Raw genomic sequence first — 27,896 nt, forward strand, 5'->3', positions numbered from 1 at the left:
AGTCTTGTGTATTGGAGTATATAGTGCAGTTTCATGTTTCCAGTGATGCTGCAGGTTTGTTATTCCTGAATGGGACACGTTTCACTCTGTGAAGCTGTCAGGTTGAACACAAAAACACGGTGTGCACTGCCCCTTGTGGATGTTGTAGGGAATCACACTACAGCTCAGTAAATATTTCAGTGGTAATGAATTCCAGATTTAACAAAATAGGAAACATGTTAGTCTGTTGTGCAGATAGAGTAGACTTTTTTCACATATTCAGTTTGTTATATGAAAAGACATAGATTAACATTAAGAAGAGGTGATTTCTTTGTTAACATTAGAGTGCACATCTGCTCCTAAGTGAGATAACAGGACAAATGTAGTTAACATGTCTGTAAACTCTTGTTCCCAGAAAGTGAAAGTTTTGCAGTTGAGCTGCCTCTGCAGTGATTTGCTAAAGATGAAATGACGGTTTCCAAACATTTTGGCTTGTGTCTCTGGGCCTCAGGAGTTTTTAGCAGTTCCACCAAAGAAAACTTCTCACATGGTTTCATTTCAACAACAGTTTAAGACCTAAAGAGGTAAGATTACACAATATTTCACACAACTGTATAAACAATCTAATAATGTCAAACTGTATACAGTAGTATATCAGTCACTGAGCACTTTTACTTTTGATAAAATAGTGTACTGACTACGTAAGATTTTGAATGCAGGACTAGTACTTGTAATGCAGTAATTCTACATTCCTGCATCAGTATTTTTACTTGCACAAAACTTCATATTTGACATGCACATTTTATCAAAATCACTTTCTTCCAGTTTAAGATGTACTTTCCTCTCAGAACAGATAAAGAAGGCAAAAGTTGATATTATTATTAGTTGATATTGTGTCAAATGATTATAATGATATTCACTGAAATCAGATAGTTTATTTAGTAAATTATTTTACAATATTTTGCTCTTCCTTATACAGATTATACTGACAAATCCCTTTTGAATGAAAGTGCAAAAGAAAGCTTATCTTTGCCTTAATGCTTCAAATGACAATTAAAAATACACAGTGAATTACAAAAGATATATTTGATAATAAGAATATATTGGATTGCACGTTAATAGAAAACTAAACAAATCTGCAGTCAAACCTAGTGATATGTTTGACAGTCAATGCTAAATTAAGGTAAGGGCTGGGTTTCTTATCAGCTCTTTGAAAGTGAATGAGGAAAGTGCGGCTTGCAGCCACTTGAAACGCATGCTGTGGCATGTCATCCTGCAGTGAGGCATCAGAACAGTGAAACCACTGAGTTTGGTCCCGAGAAGTTAAAGTGCTAAACTCAGACAAAGCTGAAAAAACAAAACAAAAAGCTTCACATGAGCAGAGAGGCTGGATCCCGCAGATAAAAGGCTTTGGACAGTGGTGAAGGCTGAGTCCATTGGTTTCTGTTTGTGTGGCTTCCTCGTGCCGCTTAGAGAAGCTTAAAAGTTTGACATTTTGAGCTAAGTATAAATCTAAATCCGATTCAACCTTCTTTACATTCACATCTATACAACATAGTGTACATATATTCAATCATCTTTGGAGAAAAAAAGAATCGACGTGTGGTGAAATAAACATTTTACAGCTGCCTTGTTAACAGTATGTATAAACAAACCTGTTTACTTAGCACTTTCATATATGTCTTTAAAAACATACATATTATGTCTAATGGGTATTGTAATGAAGGTTAATGATACACATGTTACTATAATAGGGTCAATAAGTGTTTTCCAGCTGGTCAAAGGTCATTTCTTTGCTCTGTGACCCTAAAATAAAAACATAGACAAAACAAACAGTATAACTATTTTTTTCAACCTGTATCCAGCATTTCAACTGAAAACAGATGATGGACAATGGAAATTCAAATATTATTTAAGTTACATTTTCTGGGTTGGGGGCTTGACAATAAAGTGACACTGGAGTTCACATAGTAACTAATACAAAAAAAAAAACTGGCTGCTGACAATCAAATATTACAGGTTTAATGTTAAACCATGACGCAACTTAGAGCTAGTGAATACAAAACAGGCGTTTTAATGATAAATGATGGTTGAAATTTAGGCGTCTAATGTTTGTCAGAATAGTAAAATATAAACTCCGCTGCTCACCTGCTGCGTGTTGTTTCGTAGTAGCTGTTCTCCTCCAGCAGCTCCTCAATGATCCCCTGAAACATTTCAACAGGAAATCACTTCAGCAGCAGCAGCAGACATTAAATATGACTTTTAAACAGAAATGAGACTTTTCTTCCAAAATGTAGCACAAGATCAAGTAGGAGAAAACAAAGGTGACCACTACTCTTATAAAATAATAACAATTAAAGACTAGAAATATTCACTCTTAATTACATGAGAGGAATACTTCACTTTCTGAGAAATAACCCTCTATGTTAAATATGAAGTTAGGGCCAGCGGGAAATTACAGCTGGGAAATGGGAAGCAGTCTGACTTTGTTCAAAGGTTAAAAAAATGCTTCATATCTTGTTTGTTTAATCTGAAGGAAAATCTGTAGTTGTTGTTGTGCTTTTACTGAAGGTTGTGTGCTGAACTTTTTCTTGGCCAGACACCCTGGCACATCTTCTCAGCCAGTTCTTTGAAAGTCAATAAGTATGTTTCCCTAAATGCTGAACTATTCCTTCAATAACTCAATACATGGAAAAAGTCCAAATTCAATGTACACATTCAATTAAAGAAATTCCTTCCTCTTCTCAGAGAAACTGACCTGCATCTGCTGATAGGTGACTCCATCTTTGAGATTCTCATCATCTGTCAGAGGAAAAAAAAGGAGAATTAGCTTTACTTCTTTACCATAAGAATTTTTACATGAATTTGCGGCATTTGTGGACACTACTCTCTGCACACTGCTTCCTCACGAACAGCAAACCAGCCTGATGATAATCTAGCAAATCGCCCTCAGGAGTACGTCAGATTACAACAATAATTTCCTCTGAGTTTGTGAGCTCCGTTAAACAGGCTGCAGTGTTTTCTGTGTTGGTAAATTTTATTGGACATATATGGTGAAGCTGTAATAATAGTCCATCCTCTACCTGAGCTGTCAGCAATGTGGGAGTCTCCGGTGAAGGGGTGGCTCAGAGACCACCAGTCTGAACTGGTTAATCCTAATTCCATCAACTCTGGAGATCCTTGGAGAACCTGTAGGAAAAGAGGAGGGGGATTCTTAGTTTGCCTGCGTTCTCTAGCCACAGTATGTGTGAAATATAAAACAATATAAAACAACAATATCTAATTAAACCGGCAGCCTAAGATACTGGGAGAAAAGAATCTATTTTGTGACTTTTTTAGAAGCACAGCCAGTTTAAAAAACAAATATATCTCAGTTTGTCTCTCACAGTAGTAGTAATGTAGTAATGTAGTAATGGTGTATCTCACTCAGATGTTCAAATGACCACTTTTCCACCCAGCACATATTTTCCACTTTATTATCATTACAGCACTGAATGAATGAATTGTGATTTGACAGTACAAACCCTGCTGAGCTCCACTTTCAGGTTGCATGGATTGCTGCCACAGTGGAACAGAGACTTTTTAAATTTTTCTATAACTCGTCGTTTGATGTTGTTGTGTGGAGCCGGTGGAAGCTGGAAAAGACAAAGACAATCGATGTTACAATTCTAATTAAATTAATAAAACTACAATAATCAGATTTGGATTGTGGACCTGTGATTGTAGCTTCAAACTGAAATTTGATAAGATCTAATAAAATTATGTTTCTGTACTTGGGAGATATAAATAATTTTGTGCAACTGCACAAGAAGCCTCTGGATGGGATCATCAATCTGCCGAAGCCTCTTCTGGGACACACAGATACCTGCCGACACTGAGATAAAAGCAAAAGCGAACTGAATAACAGGCTAAATTACCAGAACAGACACATTAGGAGAGATTTTTATATCTTCCAGTGTTTAAAATGTCTCCTGTTCAGGCTCTTTTATTTACACACAATCAATTTCTTCTGAGAGATTTAAGAGCAGAGGGTACCTGGTCTTGGTTTTATATTTGCAGCAGCACAGTCCTCACTAACAAGAAAAGACAAGAAGGGAAAGGGACAGTGCTAGAGATTAGAGAATTAATGGTGGTGCTATGCCCAGTAGATACACATTTGTGAAGGTTTTCACATACCTAGATTTAAGTTGGTCTGGTGTAACACAGGCACTGCTCTTCAAACCTTTCAGTCAAAACAAACAAACTGTCTTTATCACAGTGTGTTTGTTAAGTAAACATGTACAAATAGAAACTGCTACCCAGCCTCATGATGAATATTCTCACAGCAGACAGAACTAACCGTAGTGTTTTTCTCCACAGGCAGAACTACTGTTTGGGGTTTGAGACGGTTCAGCATCATCATCAGAGGCATCATCTAAAAGCACATGCATAATTATTCACAACCTGTGCGGAGTTAGATCTTGCTGTGTTAAATCCTGTGTACTGAGGCACCTTGGCAGATTCTTTGGCGACCACAGGTTGAACTGCAGGCTGCAGAAGAGCTCAGAGTTGGATATTCAGTCTTCACTCGGCCTCCGTCCTGAACACAGTGCAACACGCTGTTTTTGTGCCTTTCCAGGAAGTACTTCTGTGCTCGTTTCCTGTCTCTCTCTGCTCTTCTTTCTAGTGCATTCTGGGAAGCGTAGAGGCCATCCATTAGCCTCATCATGAGGTCAGAAATTCTGGAGCTGACAGCCACGATGTCCGGACGCTGGTCTGCATCTGGAGTCAAACACCTGCAGGTCGTCCCATAAGACAAAAGAGTGCTGTATGAATTTGTTATGACTGTAATAGGATACCTTTAATCTACGACAGTAAGACAGTATTAGTTAAGTGGATTTTAATAACCTGCTTTTGTCAGATATCTTATTTGAAATCCTAACATATGAAAAAACCTCAAAACCCTCATTCTGTGCAGGTGCATTCATTTCAAAGTAAAAGTCTCACCATCTGATCATGTCTGTGACTCTCTCTGAGAAAGCTCCTTCTTTAATCGGCTCATAGACGCCCTCAACAATCTACCGGCACAAAGTGAGAAACAAAGAACATTAAGTAGAAGAAAAGGTGTGTGTGTGTGTGTGTGTGTGTGTGTGTGTGTGTGTGCGTGCGTGCGTGCGTGCGCGCATGTGTGTGACCTTGCTGGCCAGCGACAGCATGTTACTGCTGTAGAACGGCGGCTGAAAAGAGGCCATTTGGTAAAGGATGCAGCCCAGAGCCCAGATGTCAGCCTTCTCTCCGTACGGCTCGTTCTTCACCACCTCTGGGCTAAAACACAACCACAGGGACACACCAGTAAGTCTTTAATTATGAGGGTCACTGATATAATGGATCCCGGAGACCCTCCACCAATTTTACACATCAAATTCTGTTTACAGGTGTTGGGGAGCACCACTACAGACTGTGTAAAGTGACAGCACAACATAACAAATCTTGGTCTGCAGGGGTAAGTAGATACCAGGTTTTGATAAGGAAGAAGAATGCATGCAACAAAAGAAGGTTCCTTTTTTAAAGTGCAACACTAAATTAGTGGAGCCCTCTAAATCTGAGACTATAAAAGCCTTTTAAAGAAGTGAAAATCAGACAAAATATCCTTATTTTCCAGAACTTCCAAAACTTATTTTCTTTGCTCTTAAGTTGTACAACCCAAATTTAATCTTCTGTTCTGTTTAATCTTTTGGAGCGGCAGGTATACAGTAGAAATCTTTGGAAACATAAAACTGTTCTGCCATAATAAATCAAGCAGCTGGAAAAGTGTCCTCACCAGGAGTAAAGGATGGTCCCGACCACTGATGTCAGTTTGCTGCTCTCCTGTTTCTGCTTAGCAAGGCCAAAGTCAGCTTTAATGCAAGACAAATGTTAAGATAAGACAGGAAGCGATGTGACTGGAGATGTGACATGTGATGAACTGTAAATACACACTCACTGATGGTGACTTTGTCCTTCTCCCCCAGCATTATGTTGTTTGGTGTGAGGTCGCGGTGGACGATTCTCTTCTCCTTGTGCAGGTACCTCAATGCCAGACACATCTGAAGGAGCAGGGAGAAATTATACCAATTAAGTTGTTAAAAGGACATTGGAAAGACTTTCCATTCAACTATGATGCCTTTGCTTTGCCAGTGGAAACTATTTATATTGATATTTTAGGCTGTTATCCAAAACCTTGAAAGTTAGCACAGAAATGACTCAGGCCAAAATTCCTCAGCTGCTGGAGACACAAAAAACACTTGGCCTTTGCAGTACAGAGAGTAAGTCAATGGAAAAATGTAGGTATACTTTACATTAGGATTCCTCTACAGCAGCAGTACCTTGTTTCTTCTTGAAGGATTCGGTCAGTTTTCCAGCCACACTGTACTAACATTTAGTTGTTACTTTCAGATTTAAATTATTCTATAGTCTTTGCTCAGCAGGAGGTGTTAGGTTGACTCAGGTTGGCAGTGATAAGCTGTATTTTATTGATATTTGTCTCCCAAAGGTCGAGTTTGTTGTTTTTTACCTGTATGAATATATTCCATATTCTGTCCTCAGTGAGCTGCTGCTGTTTCTCCTTCAGAGAGTTCAAATGTTCAGCCAGAGGCACTCCCTCGATCAGCTCCATCACAATGTAAAGCCTGTCACCTAAAATGAACACTGTTCGTTTGTACATTGGATTTTTTTTTTTTTTTTTTTTTTTTTGAGGTATTCTTTCTCATAATAGTAAAAGCAATTATCTTCACCTTCTGTAAATGCCTTGTAATATTTAACAATGTTAGGGTGTGTCATCTAGGGGGGAAAAAGCCAAACAACACAAATTAGTGTGTCACTTTTTCTCATATCGTGTTACTAAATTCACTGTCAAAACATAAAACTGTAAAATTTGTGCCTGTTCTTTGATGATCGTGAGCTCAGAGATGATTTTCTCTACGTTACTGTCTCTGGACTTCTTGTCTTTGCCGAAGACTGGGTTGTGCAGGTTCACCTCCTTCAGAGCCTGGAGGTTCTGTCCACTCTGCTTTCGGACCTGTCGTTGAGTTCATTTACTGTAATCAGTGACACTAGATATAAACCACTTGAAGCACTCATGCATGAGGATGTACCTTGAAGACACTTCCAAAGGCACCAGTGCCCAGATGATCCAGTATGGAGTAACCACTGATGACTTTAAGTGGAGGTCGGTTCTGGTCCACATTCTCAATGCTTTCTCTCAGACTGTCTAGTTCCTCTTCCTCCATTAGAAAAGCACAAAAATGCCATCATTTAGTAAAGAATCTTCTTTGTTAGTCTTTTTGTTAGTTTTATTTATAGCAAAACACAGTAATATTTCTTTTTATTTTACAGCCCAAACGCAGCTGAATAAACAGATGGATTAAAACCTCTTTTCTTACAGTGTAGAGTGAAATTTTAGTTTGCAGTCCCTCGTAGGCTGTGAGGTCCCGCACATAATGGCCAACATCAATAAACAACTCAAAGAGGTCTGTGGGAAAGAGTCTGAAATGGATAAAGGATTACATAACAGCAGTGGAGCGCATCTGATAAAAATTTCTTTCCAAAGCAGACTTCCACCAGTAGCTCATTTTAAAGGATTAGTGCATGACATGGACATAAGGTTATATTCTCTTTTATCTTTTAATTGGCTTATAATTCTTTTAAATGCGTAACATCACCTCTTAAACAGATGTCTGTTTCTTTCCACACTAAAGAGAAATCGAAGAGTCCGAAATGCATAGCACTGCCAACATGACAAGAGGTTTGCAAACATGTTAGTTTCTGGAAGTTAAAACATCTTCACGTAGATCATAGTACAAAGTCATACACACATAAAGCTTTATACCTGTAAAGATGTGACATTTGCTCCAGAATTTTGTGGTAAAATCAACTTTGCTATAATGTAGACCCCATTTTCCTATGAACAGAGTGTCAAAATTAATGGCGCGATGTGATTTGCACAAAGGTGGACTGTGCACATTAGGGACTTTCCCTACCTGCACAATGTGGTGAGCAGATGTGTCATCCAGACTGAGCTCAGTCAGAGCTGTGCAGCAGGCTGGAAAATGGTTGGCTTAAATCAAAGAACTGATACATGCAATTTTCAGTCTCAGTCATCAGTCGTCTGCCTCAGACACTCAGAACAACAACTGTGAACATTAGCAGCTCTCTCCAAACCACATGACAGAACAAAGCCTGGAAATATTGATGCCTTTGAAATGTAACATTTTGAAAGTTTTTTCTAGACATTTGAAGGGAGACCTGTACTTATTCACAAAGTATTTACAGTTTTCCCAGATGAGTTTTACAGTGCTACTTTCAGACATTAAAAATGGATGATTTATAACCATTTCCACCTAAACCATAGCTATACATGTTTAGTCTGAGTGGTTTGAATTCTCATGTCATCAAAAGAAATATTAACTGATAAGAATCCTCAAGGGGGAGAATTTTCTTTAATGGCAAGCACAAGTGAAGATTTACTGTCAGTTTTCTCAATTTTACATGAACTTTTCTCAACTGGTTGAATTCTAACTTGAACACTGTAATGTCTTCTGTTACACTTGTATACCTGACTGCAGTGCCATCGTACTGTCCACCTCCTCCTGTGGGCTGAGCTCCTCTCTGACGTGCTCCCTCTGGATGCGACCGACTGCGTTGGCACTGGAAAGCGTCTCAATGGACGAGCGGTCAGACACGTAGTGCCCTTCACTGTAAGAGTTATTTTGGTGCAGAGGGTTGCCATGGTAAAGAAATCATAGCCCCTGGGACTCAACAGTCTCCACATAAACTAATATATTATTTTGAATTCAAATGGTGTAATATAACAATCAATTATGCTGTTTCACAAACCTGTTGAGCAGCCAGAGCAGCTGCTGCACCCCACCCCAGCTGCGGATCTCTGTCCTGGTGTTAGGATCCTCGCAGAGCTGGACCAGCACCCAGGTGACACTCCACAGCAGCTTCAGGTGCTGGCCATGCAGCAGGCTTAGCAGCACCGGCAGCCCCTCCAGCTCCCTCACCTGGTCCCTGACCTGCTGCACTGGAGACACGAGCCTCAGCAGCTCTGCACTCATCCTGAAGAAAACATTAGGTTAGAGAAGGTAGGGGACCATATCTTTCTTACATGCATGTAACGTTGACATTTGGAGCAGTATAGTGACTTTATTCATATGTCAGGAACATTTTAAAACCTTTATAGGCTTTAGACCTCATTTCACAAGCCTAAACCAGCACAATTTCTTAAATTACCCTATAAAACTTATTTTTACAAACTTGTTTTGTGTTACAACCTTCAAGGATTGTTTTCATCTCCATTTTCTGCCTGTAGCCTTGCTTCATTCCATGTTTTTATGGCTTCATGCTTTATCAGCACAAATGATGAGGGATAACCATAACAACTTAGACATAACATTTAAACTGACAGACAGAAAATACATCATGACCAGAACAGAGAAGTGGTTACTAACCTCTTTGACAGCAGGTTGTATTCCTGCAGTATTACAAGTAGGTTCTCCACTATTGGTAGCTTGCCAATCTCCTCCTTACATTCTGGGCTGCAGGAAAAAAATGTCTTGCAACAGATGAAATCATAACTGTATTTGCTCTATTTAAGCATTTGATTACCTCTCAGCCAAAGTGATGAGCGCCAGCAGGGCTCCCAGCAGCACACTGCTATCTGTTGTGGAGAGGAGCTTCACCAGGGTCTAGAAATTATTTACTTTATCAAGAGTTTGACTTTTTTCCCCACAAGATACATTAAAACTACTGTGATGATAAATTGATAAACTAATATGATCCCGTTCTAGTCTACACAAATACGTGTACTGTAATATTGCCCACACAATATATTAGCTCGCATAAAATCCATTACTCCAGCAATGACTTCCTAGTATGGTACAGTTTAGCTCAGACATGAATATGATTTGAAAATACACAGCCATTAATCACAGATAAGCTTATCACAACTTAGTACGTACTCTGTGAGCGCCACTCTCGATGACCCAGGCCCGTTGATTTTCCACAGCAGACAGTTTCTGAAACATGTCTGCAGACCAATCAAAAAAGCCAGGGTTGATAAGCAAGTAAACATCATTCACGTTATCAGTGTTGTTCTGTGATACTGCCTTCACTCACAAGTCATTGTGACCAGCTTTTGCACAGCAAATGCCTGTTCACCACAGGATATGTATATGGTCGTGACAGACTCCATATACTAAAAGAGAAAAAAGCAGGCATGAGGAGAATGTCATGAAATACATATGGATAAATCACATATTGAAGCATGTTTAGGCAGGTGAAAAACATCTGGTGAAACTTTACCCCGGCAAGTAAATTGATGCCTTGGAGCTGATGGAGTATTTTCTAAAAGAGGAAAGAGTTACAGTTTTGAATATTTTGTTGGACGAATATAACAAATGTGGAATTTTTTAGATGCATGATAAATATTAAAATAAATAAGCAGAAAAAGAACTGAAAGTATTGGTCATGTTGTACCTGATGGTGTGCGTCTCTGATCAATAATCGTAGGCAGATGAGAACCCTTAGGACTGACTCAGGAGGTGCATGCTCAATCCATTCACTACAGGAGTAGATATTGTCAGTAATTTAAACCCTGTGTGCAAACACTACAGGATTTAAGGGATATTTTACCTGCAGAGTCGGTTCTTGACCAGCAAGGAAAGAATGTCAGAGAAAAGTTTATGCAGCGGGTGGCTGCTGAAACATCTTTGGTCTCTGTATGTTATGCTGGAAAATTAATGCATCCATAATTAGGTCCAAAATAGTACAGATAGTATTTGAGTCTTTAAAGAAAAAGTTAATGACATTAATGAATGTTCAACCACCAACATTGACCATAAACACAATTCATGAACTTCTATGGCTCTTCTTCTTTCAGATTAGTAAGTGTGACAGGGTCCTGAAAAAATGTCACTGTAATACACATGTTGATTTTACTAAAAATGTGTCTTATTCTCTGTGTTTTGTGGTCCTTAAAACGTAATTTAAGTTTCAGCTGATGGGTAAAAGTGAGACTGCAAATTCCCTGGGAAAGTGAACCTGAATTTTTCCAGTTCAGAGGCTTCATTGTTGATGTTGCTCTCACTCCTGTGTCTGTTCGTGTCTTTTGGATGATGCAGGCCTTGAGATCTGCTGGCCCCACTGCTGCATGCTTTATTGTGACTCAGCGCTGCCACCTGCAACACAGGGTGTCTCACACTACAATATATAGACAAACCTGAAGAAATGTGAGCTGGTTTGTATCGTTATCAAAATGTCTAGACACACTGCCTCAGAGCGGCGCCACTGGTTTTTGTTCACCTCTTGTCTGGGGCCACTTTTGGCAAGCAGGGACTGAAGCCTCCTGAGATCATGAGATGCCCTAGAAAAAAAAAGTCTTATCGGTTAGTTTGCTTCTACCATATCACAGAAATTAAATTCAGATGATGTAAAGGCTATTAAACAGATGCAAGGTGGAGATGGCTCAACTTACTTGTTCTGGATTCCTGTGGATTTCTGGGGCAAATTTTCTCCATGTCTAAATTTTCTAACTGAGTTGGACATTTTCAGCTTTGCCTTTAGTTTCCATCAGTGACCTGTGGTTCAGCTGGAGCAGCAGTAGACATACTCACACCTTAAATAAAAGCAGCATTATTTAAAACTGCACTGTATTATAATTAATGATACACCTTGATGTCTATTTTTATGGCTACTTAAAAGAGAGCTAACGCTAACTTTAACTATTTTTATTCGACCCGAAGAATAAATATCAAGTCCCTTACCCTTACTCCAACCTCGAAAAGTAGCAGTAGACAGTTGTTTTGGATTGTTAAACATCTATATGGTATGTCCTTATTAAATATCCTCAGTCCCAGATACAAACGACATAGTTTTTTTATTACCCGAAGAGTAGACGCTCCAACATTAGCAAATAGGAGAAGACAATGCTAAAGTTTCCTGGATTTTAACCAATCCAAGGCAGTAGTATTAGAGAGTCTTGGTTGCCATGGATGCAGGTGGACGCTTTTCGCATTCCGTCATTTTAACTGTGGTGGGTCATTGACAAACAGCTACATGTAATAAATTAACTGCCACTAAAAATGCAAAACGGCAGACGGAAATAAGTTAACTATCCAGTGAGGTGATTTATTTAATCAAGTATCAAGTTGTGATGTAATTAATTGATGCGTAGCGCTATGTCGAGTGCGTGGGTGAGTGGTAGGTGTAATGAGTTTGGCGTGTTTGATAAGAAATTTGTTCTACTTAGTACAACGGTTGGTTACCGCGATAACACTTTGGCACTCAAAAGAATGACGCATTATCGCGAGACTTAAATGCGTCTTCCTTTGCGATTCACGTAGATTTTACGTTAGACTTCGGGCGTAATGTCTTTCAATCACAGGGGGCGTTGCGTGTATCATCGTGCATCTTCGTGCGTAACTCGGCAAAGTAGTGAGAAGGGGAATGTCGGCTTGTGAATGATCGGTTTTTGAGGCGGCAGGGAGCGTCAACGTTATGGGTGAGAATGCTACAGTCACGGATTATTTAGAAAACCGCGTTGTAAACTCCAGCTATAATGATTTGGGTTATTATTTGGTTTGCTGTTAAACATTTTGGCTTTGCCGCTATTTAGCTTCTGCAGTTGTCTGAGCAACCAACGCCCAGTCGTCCGCCTCCAGTTGGATTGGTTGCTAGCTAGCTGTTAGCCTCGGCTTCGCTAGCGGGCTGTCATTTCCTGTCTTTACTCAAGTATTTTTTTGTGTGTGCGTGTATTTTGTGCTAATAAACCGCGTTAACGTTCACGTTAGGGTAACATTCAATTGTTTCTTTTAAGTATTTGATTTTGAATTTGAGTTACAGGATAACTTTGTGTCGTCTGTTGGATTAAACAGCTCACGTTAACGCTAATTTGTAGTAATTTAGGATGAAAGGCATTTAACGTCGGTGTGTATGGTTATGAGCGTTTACTCTTGATGATATAACTAATTACAATAAAAATAGGCCCACAGTGTGCCGAGGACAGTCACTGTTGCTAGCAGTGGGTTTGTCCATGAAGACCTTTCCAGAATTCGTCTTTAAACGAGAAGAAAGCGGCTGTATGCCACAGTTGGACGTTGCATTAAATTAATGTGTGATCATTAATATGATTAAACTGCCATGACCATAACATCTAACTTAGGCTATCAACTTAAGTCAAAATTTCTGTGTATGGTAAAGGAGGGCAGGTCTGCCATGCAATTGCTGTACAGTAGCTCAGAGTTCACGTTTTGACTTTTATGCTCACTGGTCTCTGGCTGTAACGTGTAAGTCAGTTTTTTCCTCAAACTGAACCAGCATAGTTGGTGTTTTTTGCAGGAGGCTTATTCAAATCTGCATACACAAACTGTATCTCCACCTGCCACCACTTCCTTTAGCAGACCTGACAGACAATGCCGGAAAAGAAACCGACTGTCATTTTCAAAGAAGGCCGTGAACATTTTTATTTTTGTCAGTTTCATTTAACAGATAAACAGCGATTGATGGTATTTGATTATGCTTTGCTAGATATTTGCAGAATCCAATATTTAATGATTCTGAACCTGAAGCAGTTGGATGCTGCTGAGAATGTACTGCACATCCTGCAGGCAAATCAGCACAAGTCATAGCATCACACAGAAGACATGTGGGCTGCTGTTGGTAGGCAGGAGATGCTCAGGCATAACAGCAGAAATCCTCTCCTAGCCACAGGCAAAAAGAAAAAGCTGCAACAGTGAATGGGTCTTGTTTTATGGAGCTACTGACATGAAAGGAGCAAGTGGAGTGGAATATGCACCACACAGGCCAACTGTCTGTGTTGTTACAGTATCTGAGAATCTTGAATCATTTTCCTCCAGGCTTCACGGCTGGGGAAACTGATTCTGGAGACAGAATGGTTTGCTTGTCAGATGGCCTGAGATTGATTCTCTGTTGCTTTTTGTGCTCCCCCTTTTCTTTGTAACCCTGGAAATGCTGTGTCTTCCTCTCATCGGGACTGCCTCGAATTGATCTACACTAAATAGCTGTAAGTAGAGAAATTGTCTTTCCAATCATTTAGCTCTGTAGAATATATTTAATTTCTAGCCAGGAATCTCTAGTATACCAAATGTGTCCTTCTTGACTATAATAAAAATGTATATGTATATGCCGCTTCTTTTTATATATAACGGTGGCATCTTTGAGTGTAATATTTCACTTAATGTAAGAGCAAATCATAAAAATCTGAAATAAGCCAATGCATTACAAGAATGTGCAATTGTAAAACATTGATGGGAACATGTTTTGTTGTTTTGTTCTAAATTCGAATCTAGTTAGGAGGAGGGTGGTGCAAGATCAGATTTCTTGATGGTTGTAATGTTTAATTTTTTTTATGTCTTACAGCAGCAAAAGAATCTTGAAGGATATGTTGGCTTTGCAAGCCTTCCCAACCAAGTGTACAGAAAATCTGTCAAGAGGGGCTTTGAATTCACCCTGATGGTTGTGGGTAAGAACACACGCTGCTCAGCCCTTGTTTAATTTGAATCATTTCATTGTATTCATTGTGGTTGGTATTTTAGAGTCCTTTATTGTGGTTTTTTGTTGAGAGAGAGGCTGTATGTGTGTACAGCCAAATATTTACACAAGCCCCCAACTTTGTAGTGTTAATTGCTGAGTCACGGAGGAAGGTGACCACTGAAGAGACCATGAACCCAACATTAGGGCTGTACTTATCTAGAGTACTCAGTGAATCAAAAATGCAAACATTCTTTTAAAATGCTTGGATGTGGTGTTTGACACTGGGCCAAGACCCTTCTCGGCTGATCGGTCTCTGTTTGGAGGGAAAATGTTTCCTTGATTCAAAACCATTTCCTGTGGTCGGACCAGCAGAATTTGTACCCTGCATGCCTCTAAGAATAGTGCATCTCCCGCTTCATTCACACCACCCACTTTGTTTTACAGGTTTTTGCTTGTAGTGCTGCTAATAAATTCCCAAGCATATTATTGTGCAGTTTCTTTATTTCTGTTCATATGCATTTAGGGCCTTTGGCTGCTCGTATATCTTAATGTTAATGTTCTTAATAAAAGCTGGTGGATGGTGACAAAATGGTTCTCCTGGGCCTGTGAATGCCTCAGTGTATTCGGAATGAACTGTTTATTTCGAGAATACTCGGAGAAAAGATTAAAAATTACATTTTATCTAGAAAGAAGGAAAGTAGAGAAGGTCCTCTGGGCGTGCTGTTTTTTGGCATTGTCTTCTTACATGAACACACACAATATTCAGCTTGTCTTGGCTCTCATGTGCTGTAAGCCCACATGTCCCTGCAGTGCAGTGTGCCAACAGTGTGGTGTGAAAGAGGAAAGGATGATGAAAGATAGAGGAAGGGAAGGAGAGAGATAGGATTGGTATTACCAGCAGAGACTGGCACGTCTGTCCATGCCTCATGCAACACATGACCCACCAACCTGTTCATTTGACACATTGCAGAGCAGCTTTTTAAACAGGCCTGTCATCACTTCATATTGTGGTAAATTTAACAAGTGAATAGCACACCCATAACACATAGTTGCATACCATGCATAAAATGTACCAAAAAAATCAAGTGTTACATTATGTGCTCTATGTATTACCTTTTTATTGTAGCTATGGTGTGAAGGGTGGGTTGTTAAATATTGACTTGTGGCCATCAGCCAATGCAGGCAGTGCCAGTGGTCATTTCCACTAATGATCCTTTTCAATGGGAGCTTGGAAACTGGGCACACAATGGCCAATCAAGCTTGAGAAAACCTCCCAGACCACACAACCAGTCAGCTGCACAGAACAAGAGCCATTGTCTGTTTTGTCTCCTTAGCTTTTTAACTGTTAACACAAATTGATTAATCTTCTGAACAAATGTCAGTCTCATCACTGGTTAGACACGTGCTCTTTAAGTTGTCAGCAGTGACCTTTGTGTGACTATAATACAATGGGTTGGGTCTTGTAACTCAGATTTTTAGTGGGGGTTCTTTGTTTGTTTTTTTAAAAATAATTCAATTCTGTATTTCCAGACTAACTTTCTACCAATAATGTGAGGAGCAGAAAACACACTGTTCTAAAATCACTAATTTCTTCTTCTATCTTCTTATGTTTCAGGTGAATCAGGTTTGGGCAAGTCCACGTTGATCAACTCTCTGTTTCTAACAGACCTGTATTCAGCAGAATACCCTGGACCTTCACATCGAATCAAGAAGACTGTACAGGTACACTTTGGCAAACTTTTATCTTGAGGCTAAATGTACTTATGCAAGACAAACACACCTGGATTATTAACATCCACTTGAGGAAAAGTAAAACTGGATCCCTGTCTTTGTTTTTGTAAATGTAGTTGACATCCAAATAATTTTTTTCAATGTTTAAGTTGGAAGTCTGTCCTTTGCTGTGGTCTGTGTTCTGTCTGACAGCACGTCTGTGTCAGTGAGTTTGTTTTCATGTGTTCTTAGTCATGTAGCTTGCAAGTAGATTAACTGTCTTAGAGTCTTGTGACTATACATCATCTATTAGTCAGCGCAAAGCACAGAAATAGTTTCTCCTATGGCTTAGCAAACATAATGTGAATATTGCAAGGAGGAGACAATTACAGGGTTTGGTGAGGTAAATAAATACTGTATTGTTAACACATGACTTGATTTGTAAAAGAATAATAATTACCACATCATGACTAGATTGGATTGACTCTTGAAGCCATGAGGTCAATTCAGGTCATAAACAAGTAAAACTTGTCAGCTCCTGCAAAAAAACCCTTTATCTTCATCTTTCTAATTAAACAATGTTGTCCTGAATGTTGAGGGTCTCATGTGCAGCTCTTTACCTGTCTGTCTCTTGACTGATAGCATTGCTGTCTCCAGATGTTTGTGAGCTCAGGTTAGGTAATAGCACAGCGAGAGATGGCATGTTGTTACATGCTGCTAGCTTTAAGTGTTTTCTATGTGAAATACTTGGTCTGTGATGCTATTTGCTTATAGTGATATTGATTTACGCTCTATTTTGTTTTATTTTTGTTCTGAATCAAACAGTTTGATTTTAAAAGGTGGCGACTGTGGCAATAATAAACACTGTGCATCCTTCATTCTTTCTCTGTGTCAGGTGGAGCAGTCCAAAGTTTTAATAAAGGAAGGAGGAGTCCAGCTGCTGCTCACAATAGTTGACACCCCAGGCTTTGGAGATGCTGTCGACAACAGCAACTGGTAAAGAGCACCACAACTGCTGCTCAGCACAAAAAATAATCCTTCCTTTATAGTCCTTCAAATGTCAAAACAACTCTCCACTTGTCCTAGTTCAAGTAGCCTTTCTGGGTATTTTGACACATTTTTTCTTAACAGAAGTTGTAATTTGTGTTATGCAGCTGGCAACCAATCATCGACCACATAGACAGCAAGTTTGAAGACTACCTGAACTCAGAATCGCGTGTGAATAGAAGACAGATGCCTGACAGCAGAATCCATTGCTGCCTGTACTTCATTGCCCCTTCTGGACACGGGTGAGTCAAGGATACAGATTCATAAGATGATAAATACCTTTTTAGGGAATACCTTAATCCAAAGCGTGCTACAGCATCAGTGTAGTTAATATTCACAGTCCCACTTCTAATCCAATGGTTAAATGTAACTGTCTTGTTCAACACAATGAGAGGTGGGGAAGTTGGGACTCAAGAAAGGTTGGAAAGGGAATGTTGAACAGTGGAAGGAAACGTAAAAAAAAAAACTTAATGTAAGAGGGGAAATGAGAGGTCAGGCGTGCCTCAAAGGTCAGAGACGTACTAGAAGTGAAGGGTGCTGGTTTCAGCTTGATATTAAACCCTGTACACAGTGGCTACCAGCATGAAGCTGTGGTCGTATCAGCAGCTACTGAGCGGGTGATTTTGTGCGTGTGTGTGTGCGTGCGTGTGTGTGTGTGTGCGCGCGTGTGTGTGTGTGTTGTCTTACACCATCTCCCACAGTGGCTCCTCCAGGCTGTTGTTGTAAATAGGAACATGAGACTAAGTTGGCTTTTCTTGCAAAATAAGGGTTAGAACCTTGGACTTATACAAGGGGGGAGGGTGGGGGGCGGGTTCAAGCAATACAGATTAAGATGCTGGCAAAATGCCTAGCAGATTATCCTGATTGATTGTTTCATAAAGAGATGACTGTGTGGAATTTGATAGAAATATTTATTATCTGCAAACCATCATCTATACTTAGCTGAGAGCTCTTATCTTGTCTTTGTCTTCTAAGAAGTGTATGTGTCTTATGTGATGCAAAATTCAGTCAGAGCAGAAAGTGTTGGAGCAGTAAACTTGAAAAATGAGGCTTCAAGAAGTTATTTCCTGCCTTGAAAAAAGCTCTTTGTCTGCAGTCAGTACCTAATTTAAATGCATGGATGGGTTTAAAAAAATGTTAATATGGAAAGTGTGCCCCTAGACATAGCTCTTGACCTTTATTAAAAAAAAAATACAAAAGTAGATATTGCTGTTTGTCATTGTAAGGTTGCAGATTGTTGTGTTTTAGCTTGCTGCGTGGAGCTGGCCTGTGTGTGTATATGCAAATGTTGTTGTGACTTACTGTAAACAGCGAAGAAGGCTCTGTCCTTCCTTCTCCTTGCGTTCCCTCCCCCCTTCTTCAATCTGTCTGTCCTCTATGAAACATTGTGTTTGTACAAACATGTCCTCTGTACCCACACAACCAGTACTTCAGCCTTTAGGATGGGCAGCATATGTTCTCACAAACACACACAGAGCATCCCCTCATAGCAGCAGCTGACTGCTCTCACACAGCAGCACAATGACCTCCAACACTGAGAGACAATCTAGAGACTGAGCCCTCAGCCGAACTCTGGTGACTGATTTCCTTAAAGGTTTGAAGACAGTAACTTATTCAGGAAATTACCCACAGCAGTCTCTGTTAAATTATAAACCACGGCCTTCCCCAAAATGTGGTTAACCCACTTAAGAGCATCATTAATCATGTTTATTTTGTGTATGAAACTGCACAGTGCATCGGTACAATTACAGGACAAGAGAGAGGACAGCAGGAAATGAGAATAACACTAATGTAAAATGTTTTTCAGACAACAGTACATTTTTATTGCACATTAATTTAGTTCCTTATCTACAGCCAAGGCTGTAAACTAACAAGAACCACAGTAATGTTTGTCACCCTGTTTGTGTAAGACTGTTGAATGTACTTATTTGGTTTCTTCTCAGTAAAGAAACTGGTCTAGGACTTGTTTAGTTTAGCCTGACAGATGATGAATCACACTAATGTCGATGTGTTTAGTTTTTCTGAGTTGTAGCTTGTGAGCAGCACAGTCTGGGTCAAAGTTGGGAAACTCCTGACCCTCACAGCTAGTTCTATTCTAATGTCTATACAAGTTACTGCTTAAATTACATCTCCCTGTATTTAAGTATGTTTACAGAAATGCTTTTTTAGTTGAATAACTACAAAACCAACAGAAAAGGTTTTACTGTTGCTTTTCTCTGAGCCAGTCATTGTCAGGTGGTGTTATCTTTAGTGTGTCTGTGATACCTTGTTGGTGACGTGACAAACATGTATTTCACTCTAACCACTAAAACAATGATTGCTGCTGTAGAGTAGAATTAGACTCAGGGGTATTTCCACAATGCTACAGAGAGGCTGATATTATATTTTATATCAAAATAAAATGCAAAGTCAATAATTCAATAAGGCCAAATGTTATTTATTCAGCTCAGAAACAGCCAAGAATAGCAACACTTTCTCACGACTTCAAGGTCTTTTTTTTTTTTTTTTTTCTTTCTTAGACATTACAAACATCAGTTAATGCGTCACAGATGCTGTTCTATATTTGGTTTAGCTCCATGTGTCCTTGTATTGTCAGAGATCCAACCAGGAGAGAGTGATCAGATGTAAATTCAAAAGCAGAATCCCATTTTACAGCTATAATGTCGAAGTAACAAACTCCTGTGAGCTTAAATGTGCTAGGCAGACTTGTACAATTAAGAGACGAGTATTGTCAGTGCTAATCTAAATAATCAGTTTACAGTATACCGAGTCGATACAGAATTTGGCTCAACAGTATTCAGTTGAACTTTGCGTAAAGCTTTATCCTTATCTCCTTTCAGACTGAAGCCCCTGGACATTGAGTTCATGAAACGGTTGCATGAGAAAGTCAATGTCATCCCTCTGATCGCCAAAGCAGACACCCTCACCCCAGAGGAATGCCAACAGTTCAAGAAGCAGGTCAGTGGTTTCCACAGATGCATACTGCTGCGGAAAGATGGTCTGAGGCTTTGTTTTCTACTGTGGTCAGCAGAATGATGGTAATACTCAAGCAAAGACAAGTAAAGGACACCCTCACTGGTATTGCTCCAGTTTGTATAATGATGACCTACATGTCATTATCATGTCATTGTGTGGAAGTATGTATATTAAATTAATTAAAATCTGAGCGCATTTACATAAGATAAGTGTGTCTGAATGGTTTTCCCTGACTCAACATGAGGCTAAGGCAGCTCCTGTTCTTTTTAGCCGTCTTCAGTTAGCAGCTCTGCCAGAATTGTTAAAAGACCTTCCTTCTTCCTGCTAGATCATGCGAGAAATCCAAGAACACAAAATTAAGATCTATGAGTTCCCTGAAACAGATGATGAGGAGGAGAACAGGCTGGTGAAGAAGATCAAGGTACAACATGTCCACTACAAATTACTTTTTGCTGCTTTTGATAAAGCCAGCACCAAAGGTGTATTAATCATTATAATGTTCTTTTGCTAGGACAAGTTGCCGCTGGCTGTAGTAGGAAGCAATACCATCATCGAGGTGAACGGCAAGAGGGCCAGAGGGAGGCAGTACCCCTGGGGGGTTGCAGAAGGTATGAATGTTGAGTTCATGTGTGTTTTCACAATGAAAAATACTTAAATTGGAGGGATGAGATAAACAGGATGCAGTGATCCATTTGAACACATTTAGGAACTTGTCACCTCAAGAGTCAGAACAAGAAACAATGCAGTGTGCTTGAAGTTTTTGTGCAGTATTTCTCAACATCAGAACAATACAGCATTCCTGAAAAACTGCACCTTCATGATGTTACTGGTTGTTGTTTAGTTTATCAAAGCCAAGATGTCATTTAGTGTCACAATAAGTCTGCATTAAGATTTTTATCCTGATATTTTTTCTGACTGATGTTTTTTTTTCTGTTATAGTTGAAAACAGTGACCACTGTGACTTCACTATCCTCAGGGATATGCTTATCAGGTAGTAAAAAATACAAGGACATGTAATAAACACTTGATCAAATGTTGATGCTCCAATAGAAGGATAAATGATGATCACTTACTCTTTAACTGAGGAAATGCTGTAGCTGAAAGAGCAGTTTGAGCATTATTCAGAGGGCAATTTAAATGTTTTGGTTTCATGGTCGTCCATCCCCAGAACTCACATGCAGGACCTGAAGGATGTGACAAACAATGTCCATTATGAGAACTACCGCAGCAGGAAGCTGGCAGCTGTCACCTACAACGGAGTAGACAACAACAGGGCTAAAGGACAGTTGTCCACCAAGTAAGTCCTGGACAAAGTGCAAGTTTGCTTTCTGTTATTCACCAAATATCTTGAATATTTTACTGTGAAATGGAACTGGACCTCTCAGTTTATTGAGTTTGAGCCATTGGTGCAGGAGAGATGCTGCTTAAATATTTGCTGTGGCTGACAAAACCAGTCATTATATGAAAGTTTGAATCTGTTTTCAACCTTGGAAGAAGTTCATGTTTATTTAAAAACTACCAGTTACAAATGAAAATACATGTAAATGCATTTTTAAATGTATTTTTGAGCAGGGTGTAATCAGCATTGATTTATCCACATGCAGACATGTTGAGATTAAGCCAATAATGCCATTTCATATAGCAGTTTTGGTATTGGAACTTTTTTCCAGTTGCATGTGGAATATGTGTGTAAATGCAGCATTATTGAAATTTGGCCTTTACAAAGTGATTGCAGATGCCTGTGTTGTCACATCCTAATTTATTTGTGCATTTAGGTTCCAGGAAACTGGGACAGGCAAAGCTGAGGAGTTTAAGTCAATGTCCATGTATTTTCTGTTTGTGATGTTGTAAAACATCCAATGATTTTGCTTTTGTTGTTGCCTTTCACTTTACTTTGCATAAAATCATGCCACTGATTTTCATACATTGTAATTCAAAGCACTATGCTGCTTTCTACTTCATGTAGACACACGCAAGTGGCTAACTCACTTAGCTAACACTCTAGCTATACAGCTGATGAGTGATCTGACACTGCTGATGCTAACACACAGCTAAACATTTGACCAACTCTGCTAATGTGTTTAACACCCAGCTCAAGAGCTGACATTTTTCATGTTTTCCATTTGCACTGAAAAAGTAGTTGGAGTCACAGACCATGACTAATAGATTGTAATATGTTATTTTAGTGCATGACCTGATCATTGCATGCTGTGTGTCTCTCTGTGTGTGTGTGTTCACGTGTGTGTTTGGTTGTGTGTGTTTTTGTTTTTTAGAACTGACACAGTTGAAGGAATGTAAGTGGTCATTTTTTTAAACTTATTTTTCAGAACCCTTTCGAGATGTTAATTTCTCATTTGTCTTTTCTCTGTTATTCCCTGTTGGCTGCGTTTGGGTGTTTTCTGTCCTCCCTGTTGACTTGGGTCAGTTTTCCCCTCGACTTCCTCTGTCAGCAGGTGTTTCCAGGAATAGCAGGAGAAAAACTCAATTGCCACACCTTTTCTAAGTCTAGTTTGACAGCTGGGAATCTGATATGATTTTCCAACAAAAAAGGCTTAAGATTTTTCTGCTGTTGTGTTCATGTGCCTTCCATCTGTTGCTGCAGTTAGCCCTGCTTGGACTAATAATAACAGAGACCATGAGATGTTTGGAGTGGCTACCAGTGTTTATGACATACAGGGATAACTATGTTGATATCAAAACTTTAGCTCTTCATGATCTAGTGCCAATGATACGAACCGTATTTTTCTCCAGATACTATACTGTACTATACTACACTACACTGCACTATAAAGCCTAATTCATTCACACCTGAGTCGACAGCCTGATGTGACAACATGAAGATAATTTATGGTGGTAGCAATTAATTTCCATAATGTCATTAACCAGGAAACTGCATTTATCGTGGACTGGTTATATTAATATGTATGATGATATGATACAATATACTGTATGGTGACATATATGACACAGCTCTACTAGAAATAACCTGAAAAACATCATGACAAACATGGTGTATATATTGTACTGATTTTCATTTGAAATAGTATATTGCTCTTTGAGGATTATATAGTTTGTTTTTTTTTCCTGCCTCCTGATGGATTTTACAGACCAGGATCACATAATACTTGACGAGATTTGCTCCTGTTATCACTCATCACATTCTTTTATATCCACATATAATCTCTCCACATATTTCATGACTGGTCTCTGTACACTTTCACTGCAATAAAACGTCCCAGTGAGCTTTACTAACATTTAACCCACCACCTGCACTAACAACCAGCAATCGCAGGCTCCATGCTTTAGCTTCTGGGTCTCTTATCTAGTTCCCAGTAATGTCTCACAGTTGGTTTGGTTTCCTGTTCCTGTTTCAGCCTTGTTGGATCCTGTCATCCCTAAAGCTTTACCACATGGTTTGTTTTTCCTCCTGTACCCAATGTTTGTGTTTTGTGGGATTTAGGTGATTATATTGACACAACATAATTTGAGATTTCTAGAGAGCTAAAGATAGCTTCTGCACAGATTTTGCTTTCTTGTTTCCTTCAGCTCTGGAAAAGGTAAAGTTGAACATTTTACTTTGACCAGTTTTGTCATTGAGGGTAAACAAACTGAGATTTAGTTGGCACATTGTCAGATGCCAGGAATGCAGCTGTTTCATATCTCATTTTACTTTATCATCTTTTTTTTTTTTAACTCTGAAATGTTCCTGCAAGGATGCAGACAGCTTTAAAGAGGAGTGGAAATGAGATTTTAGTTTGCAGAACATGGTCAAGATGTTGAATTTAAATTATATTCAGAAAATTCAGTGTTTAATAGTCAAACTGGAACAATTATTCAATTAATGCTTGTAATGGATGACATTACTGTTAATCTGTCGTCTTCGTGATGTGTCTGTTCTTTGAGCTTTTGATCTAAATCTATCTGTGTGTGTGTTTCTTTGTGCTCCCTGTGCAGGAGTCCTCTGGCCCAGATGGAGGAGGAGAGGCGAGAGCATGTGGCTAAGATGAAGAAGATGGAAATGGAGATGGAACAGGTGTTTGAAATGAAAGTCAAGGAAAAGGTGCAGAAGCTCAAAGACTCTGAAGCAGAGGTAACGCACAAACACACACACCCAGGTTAATCAGTATCAGTCCTTGTCTTGTGACTCCTGTTAGTGTGGACTCCCTCCTTCCTCTCGTGCTCATGTGTTTCAGTGGTTAAAAGTGAGAGATATGAGACTGTTTCTGCTGATTTGTGTAAATTAATGTTTTCTTTGCCTGTTCCTTCCATTGTGTTTATTTGTCTGTCCAAAAACTGGTTTTTGGAAAATAACTTTTTATGTCAAATATAACATGCAGGCTGTTTCACTGCCTACTGGGGATCTTGCTCCATGTGTTGAACTGATGAACACATGGAGCAAGTAATCACCTTTTTGAATCGTCAACATCTGTTATTAACAAAATCAAAATTTATCTCTGCACAAATATTATGAAGCATAGTCAAATCAGGAAAACACTAAATTATAATTTGAATGTACTTGTTCATGTCGTCAAGAATTGTGCAACAGGCACATTAAAATTAAATCAACAAGGCAATCCATGCAAAAGCTGAAGGGTTCTGGGTACTTTCCGAAGCCACAGACCATGGTGTTTGTTCGAAAGTACGTTCAGTATAAAGCCGTGACACCCTCCTCCGTTGTGCCTTTGTAGCTTCAGCGGCGTCATGAGCAGATGAAGAAGAATCTGGAGGCTCAGCACAAAGAGCTGGAGGAGAAGAGACGTGTGTTTGAGGAGGAGAGAGCGAACTGGGAGGTCCTGCAGCGCCAGGAGCAGCAGAAACTTGAGGCCACCAGGTACAGTTCCTCTTGAATGGTGTGCTTTTACTAGACTGTACTAGTGCACATTCCAGTTTATGCTCATTTTGTTCAAAGTTCCCATTAAAAATGATAAAGTTACCTATGTTACACATGTCTTTCAACTTCTGCAGGACTCTGGAGAAAAACAAAAAGAAAGGCAAGATCTTTTAATAAAAACAGTCGGCAGGACCACCCCCAACCCAAGTTTTTTTTTTTTTTTGTTTTTGTTTTTGTTTTTTTTTTAATTTGCCAGTGTTGCCGGTCAGGTCACCATCGTGTGGCACTGACAACACCCCCCCACTCCTTCTCTTCCTTTTCCTCCTCCTCCTTTCCCCCCTCCTCCTCTTGTTCCTCCTTTGCTTCTGTTCCTCTTCTCTGTACAACTGTGCTCCTGCTCCCAGCCACTAGAGGGAGTCATGGGGTTATTTGTGGGTTTGTGAGGGGAGTGAAGGTGTTTTCAGAGTCGCCATCACAGACCCCTCCCCCCCACTGCCTCGAGACTCATTATCATCAAAAAATGTGTTTACCTTAATGACAAAGAATAACCCAATTTTAGAAAGGTCAGTCCCATGCTATAATTTTAATTATTATTATTGATGTTATTATTGTTGTTATAACTGAATACTGTCCCTGCCCCCACCAGCTGCTCTCTGTTTTTCCCTCAAGGTTGCTTTTAAATGACTGAAATGTACAGTTTTCTGGAGAGGAAGGAAAAAAATAGCAAGTCAATTCTGTCTGTTGTACAATCGAGTTGTGGTGAATTTTATTTTACGGGAAAGATGAAAAATAACAGTAAAACAACATTAGCTTGATCTTCCACCACGAGTTAAAGTAAGATGAGGACAAGGCAGTAACTAATCCTTTTTGTGTTTCAAGTCAACCTCATAAACCGTTAACCCTCCTCGTGCTGGTGCAACAGCGTCAAACATCCGAAACTAAGAGAAACAATAAAAATGCACCTTGGGCCTTTTTATAGATTTGTTTTTTTAAATGGCTAAAGCTTCTTTTTTCTTAAATGTAACTCTGCTTTCCTTTGTGTTTAGCCATCTCCACTAGCCTTGGACCACCATTTATATAAGTGTTATATTTCATGTTAGTTTATTTTTATATATCCCGAGCCAGCTGAAGTAATAACTTCTTTTGTATGTTTAGAAGATCCTCAGAGACTTGACTGAAGCCTCTAACATTTAAAACAAAACACATTTGACTTATAACAGCATCCAGTATGCGTTAAAACAAACAAAACATTTGTCACTCTGCAGAAACGTTCAGTGAGCAATGAAAAGTCAACACTGCAGTTTGCTTTGGCTATGTACTCCATCTCTGTATTTTTTAAAATGTATTTTTCATTTGTATTGTACAAAGTCACTTAATAAACCTGTGATGATATTCAGGAGTGCGAGGCTTTGTTATGGACAATGATGTGGACACTTAACGGTGAGGTGTGATGTTAAGATTTGTTTGTGATGCGGTTTATATTTTATATTCATTTCCACCAGATGTCACTGTTTGCTTAAATGTTTTCCCAGTAGTGTCACACTCCCCTATTAAATATAGTAATTTTATGACACAATTACCAAAATAACCTTTTTTTTGTCATTTTCAGATGAAGGAATAAATTAAACGTAGTCTTTTCTCAGAAATCCTCAGTCCTCTGTGCAGCTCAGGGGGTTCCTGCAGGGATGAAATCAGCTGTTACCAGGCAGACTTCCACTGAATTATGACTTTATGTGTCTGTTGAATTAATCATACCTTTCTCCTCAAAACTCCTTTTACCCATCAGACCCACAAAATGAAATTTATGCCCTGAGAGTGAAAACACTCGTTTAAGACATTTTAAAGCCACAGTGCCCCGTCGGTTTTTAAATGTATTCAAGAGACCAATAATACTTACGCTTACGCGTCATCTGTGTTTTTGCTGTTGAAAGGAAAGAAAGAAGTCAGTGATCAGGAGTCTCATGAAATGAATGCAGTACATTTATGAGTTACAGTTATAAAACAGCCCTACCTGACTCTTTCTTCCCCATCAGCCCGAGATGTTGACGTGGTCCTGGTTTTCTGACCATTCTCACTAATATATCCTGAATTTCTGCAGAGTTTGGCCATTTGTCCTTGTATGGGACAAATAATGTAAAGTTGAACAAAGACTGTTTGTCATATAGAATTTATAGGCACAGTCAAATTACCAAGAGCATCGAAACAGAAAACACAAGTAGTTGTTTTGTATTTGGATGAAGATTCAAAATGTCAGTGGAAGCATTGGCAACATGAATATATTATTTTGATAAACTTAATGCTAAATTCCCAAATGCGAATAAGTTTGATCATGCTTACCTCTTCTCTGCCTTCTCTCCAGTTAACATCCATTTCTTGACAGAAAACGTTTTTCAGAATCAGCACAAGTATTAGAAACAGTTTAACACGCTCCATCATTGGAGGCCGAGCGTAATTCACCCCAAAGCCTGTATATACAAACAGAAAAACAGAATGCCTTTGGTCTGGATTACAGCTAATGATAAATACTTGTGTGCGGGTATTTTACCCCTTTCTTCTGTAGTATTTTAAATACCGACAGAGAAAACAACAGCGCGTCTCATTGGGTAAAGTGCCACGGCGCTTTTACGCACAGCTTCAGTGGATGATGTGCGTCGATGGTCGTCTCCGGCAATTACTGAGTCACAGGGCTTCATTTTGACATGTGTTATAATTAGCATGTGTTTCAAGCCTTTGTCCGTGGAAAGATCATACTGGATTTAAAGACCCTGAAATATTTTGATGGGTATCAGGCGTGGGTCTGCTGCATGAGTCAGAAAGCTGTGTGGTCGTCCTAAAACTGGCT

General features: G+C 39.3%; 3 protein-coding genes across 5 annotated transcripts; 1 reads left to right on the forward strand and 2 right to left on the reverse strand.

Annotated features, from left to right (window-relative positions):
* Positions 1 to 899: 899 nt before the first annotated feature.
* Positions 900 to 13,428, reverse strand: nek10 (NIMA-related kinase 10). The gene is made up of 35 exons (XM_026317404.2): positions 11,763 to 13,428; positions 11,474 to 11,614; positions 11,302 to 11,362; positions 11,041 to 11,177; positions 10,633 to 10,728; positions 10,477 to 10,561; positions 10,303 to 10,344; positions 10,117 to 10,195; positions 9,960 to 10,027; positions 9,607 to 9,686; positions 9,450 to 9,536; positions 8,833 to 9,057; positions 8,552 to 8,691; positions 7,977 to 8,038; positions 7,826 to 7,897; positions 7,659 to 7,723; positions 7,380 to 7,482; positions 7,092 to 7,220; positions 6,878 to 7,015; positions 6,732 to 6,777; positions 6,512 to 6,633; positions 5,942 to 6,044; positions 5,780 to 5,855; positions 5,154 to 5,283; positions 4,966 to 5,036; positions 4,471 to 4,754; positions 4,319 to 4,393; positions 4,156 to 4,201; positions 4,015 to 4,052; positions 3,753 to 3,853; positions 3,504 to 3,614; positions 3,063 to 3,168; positions 2,738 to 2,781; positions 2,128 to 2,183; positions 900 to 1,785 (listed from the first exon to the last, which is right to left on the reverse strand). The coding sequence occupies exons 2-35, from the start codon at positions 11,542 to 11,544 to the stop codon at positions 1,758 to 1,760; spliced, it is 3,177 nt and encodes a 1,058-aa protein (XP_026173189.1). The 5' UTR covers positions 11,545 to 11,614; positions 11,763 to 13,428; the 3' UTR covers positions 900 to 1,757.
* septin7b (septin 7b) lies at positions 12,382 to 26,450 on the forward strand. Of its 3 annotated transcripts, none has more exons than XM_026317407.2 (15): positions 12,382 to 12,499; positions 12,680 to 12,681; positions 14,377 to 14,479; positions 16,106 to 16,212; positions 17,096 to 17,196; positions 17,355 to 17,489; positions 20,088 to 20,205; positions 20,552 to 20,644; positions 20,735 to 20,831; positions 21,163 to 21,214; positions 21,392 to 21,520; positions 22,497 to 22,517; positions 24,178 to 24,313; positions 24,912 to 25,054; positions 25,189 to 26,450. In XM_026317407.2, the coding sequence occupies exons 1-15, from the start codon at positions 12,496 to 12,498 to the stop codon at positions 25,226 to 25,228; spliced, it is 1,281 nt and encodes a 426-aa protein (XP_026173192.1). In that variant the 5' UTR covers positions 12,382 to 12,495; the 3' UTR covers positions 25,229 to 26,450. The 3 variants fall into 3 exon arrangements, with proteins under 3 accessions (XP_026173192.1, XP_026173193.1, XP_026173194.1); XM_026317408.1 differs by having other exon boundaries at positions 12,416 to 12,499; positions 14,380 to 14,479; XM_026317409.2 differs by lacking the exons at positions 12,382 to 12,499; positions 12,680 to 12,681 and adding an exon at positions 14,005 to 14,020.
* Positions 26,206 to 27,642, reverse strand: LOC113136766 (protachykinin). The gene is made up of 5 exons (XM_026317800.1): positions 27,392 to 27,642; positions 27,066 to 27,168; positions 26,952 to 26,975; positions 26,810 to 26,863; positions 26,206 to 26,237 (listed from the first exon to the last, which is right to left on the reverse strand). Exons 1-5 carry the CDS (start codon positions 27,488 to 27,490, stop codon positions 26,206 to 26,208), a joined length of 312 nt encoding a protein of 103 aa, XP_026173585.1. The 5' UTR covers positions 27,491 to 27,642.
* Between the last annotated feature and the right edge of the window lie 254 nt (positions 27,643 to 27,896).

Source organism: Mastacembelus armatus, chromosome 16, assembly GCF_900324485.2.
Source record: "Mastacembelus armatus chromosome 16, fMasArm1.2, whole genome shotgun sequence".
NCBI classification, from domain to species: domain Eukaryota; kingdom Metazoa; phylum Chordata; class Actinopteri; order Synbranchiformes; family Mastacembelidae; genus Mastacembelus; species Mastacembelus armatus.

Bases quoted from the DNA above. Each gene is read 5' to 3' on its own strand.
- nek10 (XM_026317404.2), bottom strand. From the start codon at position 11,544: ATGTCCAACTCAGTTAGAAAATTTAGACATGGAGAAAATTTGCCCCAG. The intron at 11,178-11,301 runs GTGAACAAAAAC...CCTGTGTTGCAG, and splicing joins AAAGTGGCCCCAGACAAGAG to GTGGCAGCGCTGAGTCACAA. The intron at 7,016-7,091 runs GTACATCCTCAT...ACTCAACGACAG, and splicing joins CCTTTGGAAGTGTCTTCAAG to GTCCGAAAGCAGAGTGGACA.
- septin7b (XM_026317407.2), top strand. The intron at 14,480-16,105 runs GTAAGAACACAC...CTTATGTTTCAG, and splicing joins ATTCACCCTGATGGTTGTGG to GTGAATCAGGTTTGGGCAAG. The intron at 22,518-24,177 runs GTAAGTGGTCAT...CTCCCTGTGCAG, and splicing joins ACTGACACAGTTGAAGGAAT to GAGTCCTCTGGCCCAGATGG.
- LOC113136766 (XM_026317800.1), bottom strand. From the start codon at position 27,490: ATGATGGAGCGTGTTAAACTGTTTCTAATACTTGTGCTGATTCTGAAA. The intron at 27,169-27,391 runs GTAAGCATGATC...GTCCCATACAAG, and splicing joins GGAGAGAAGGCAGAGAAGAG to GACAAATGGCCAAACTCTGC. The intron at 26,238-26,809 runs GTATGATTAATT...TTTAAATGTTAG, and splicing joins AAGGAGTTTTGAGGAGAAAG to AGGCTTCAGTCAAGTCTCTG.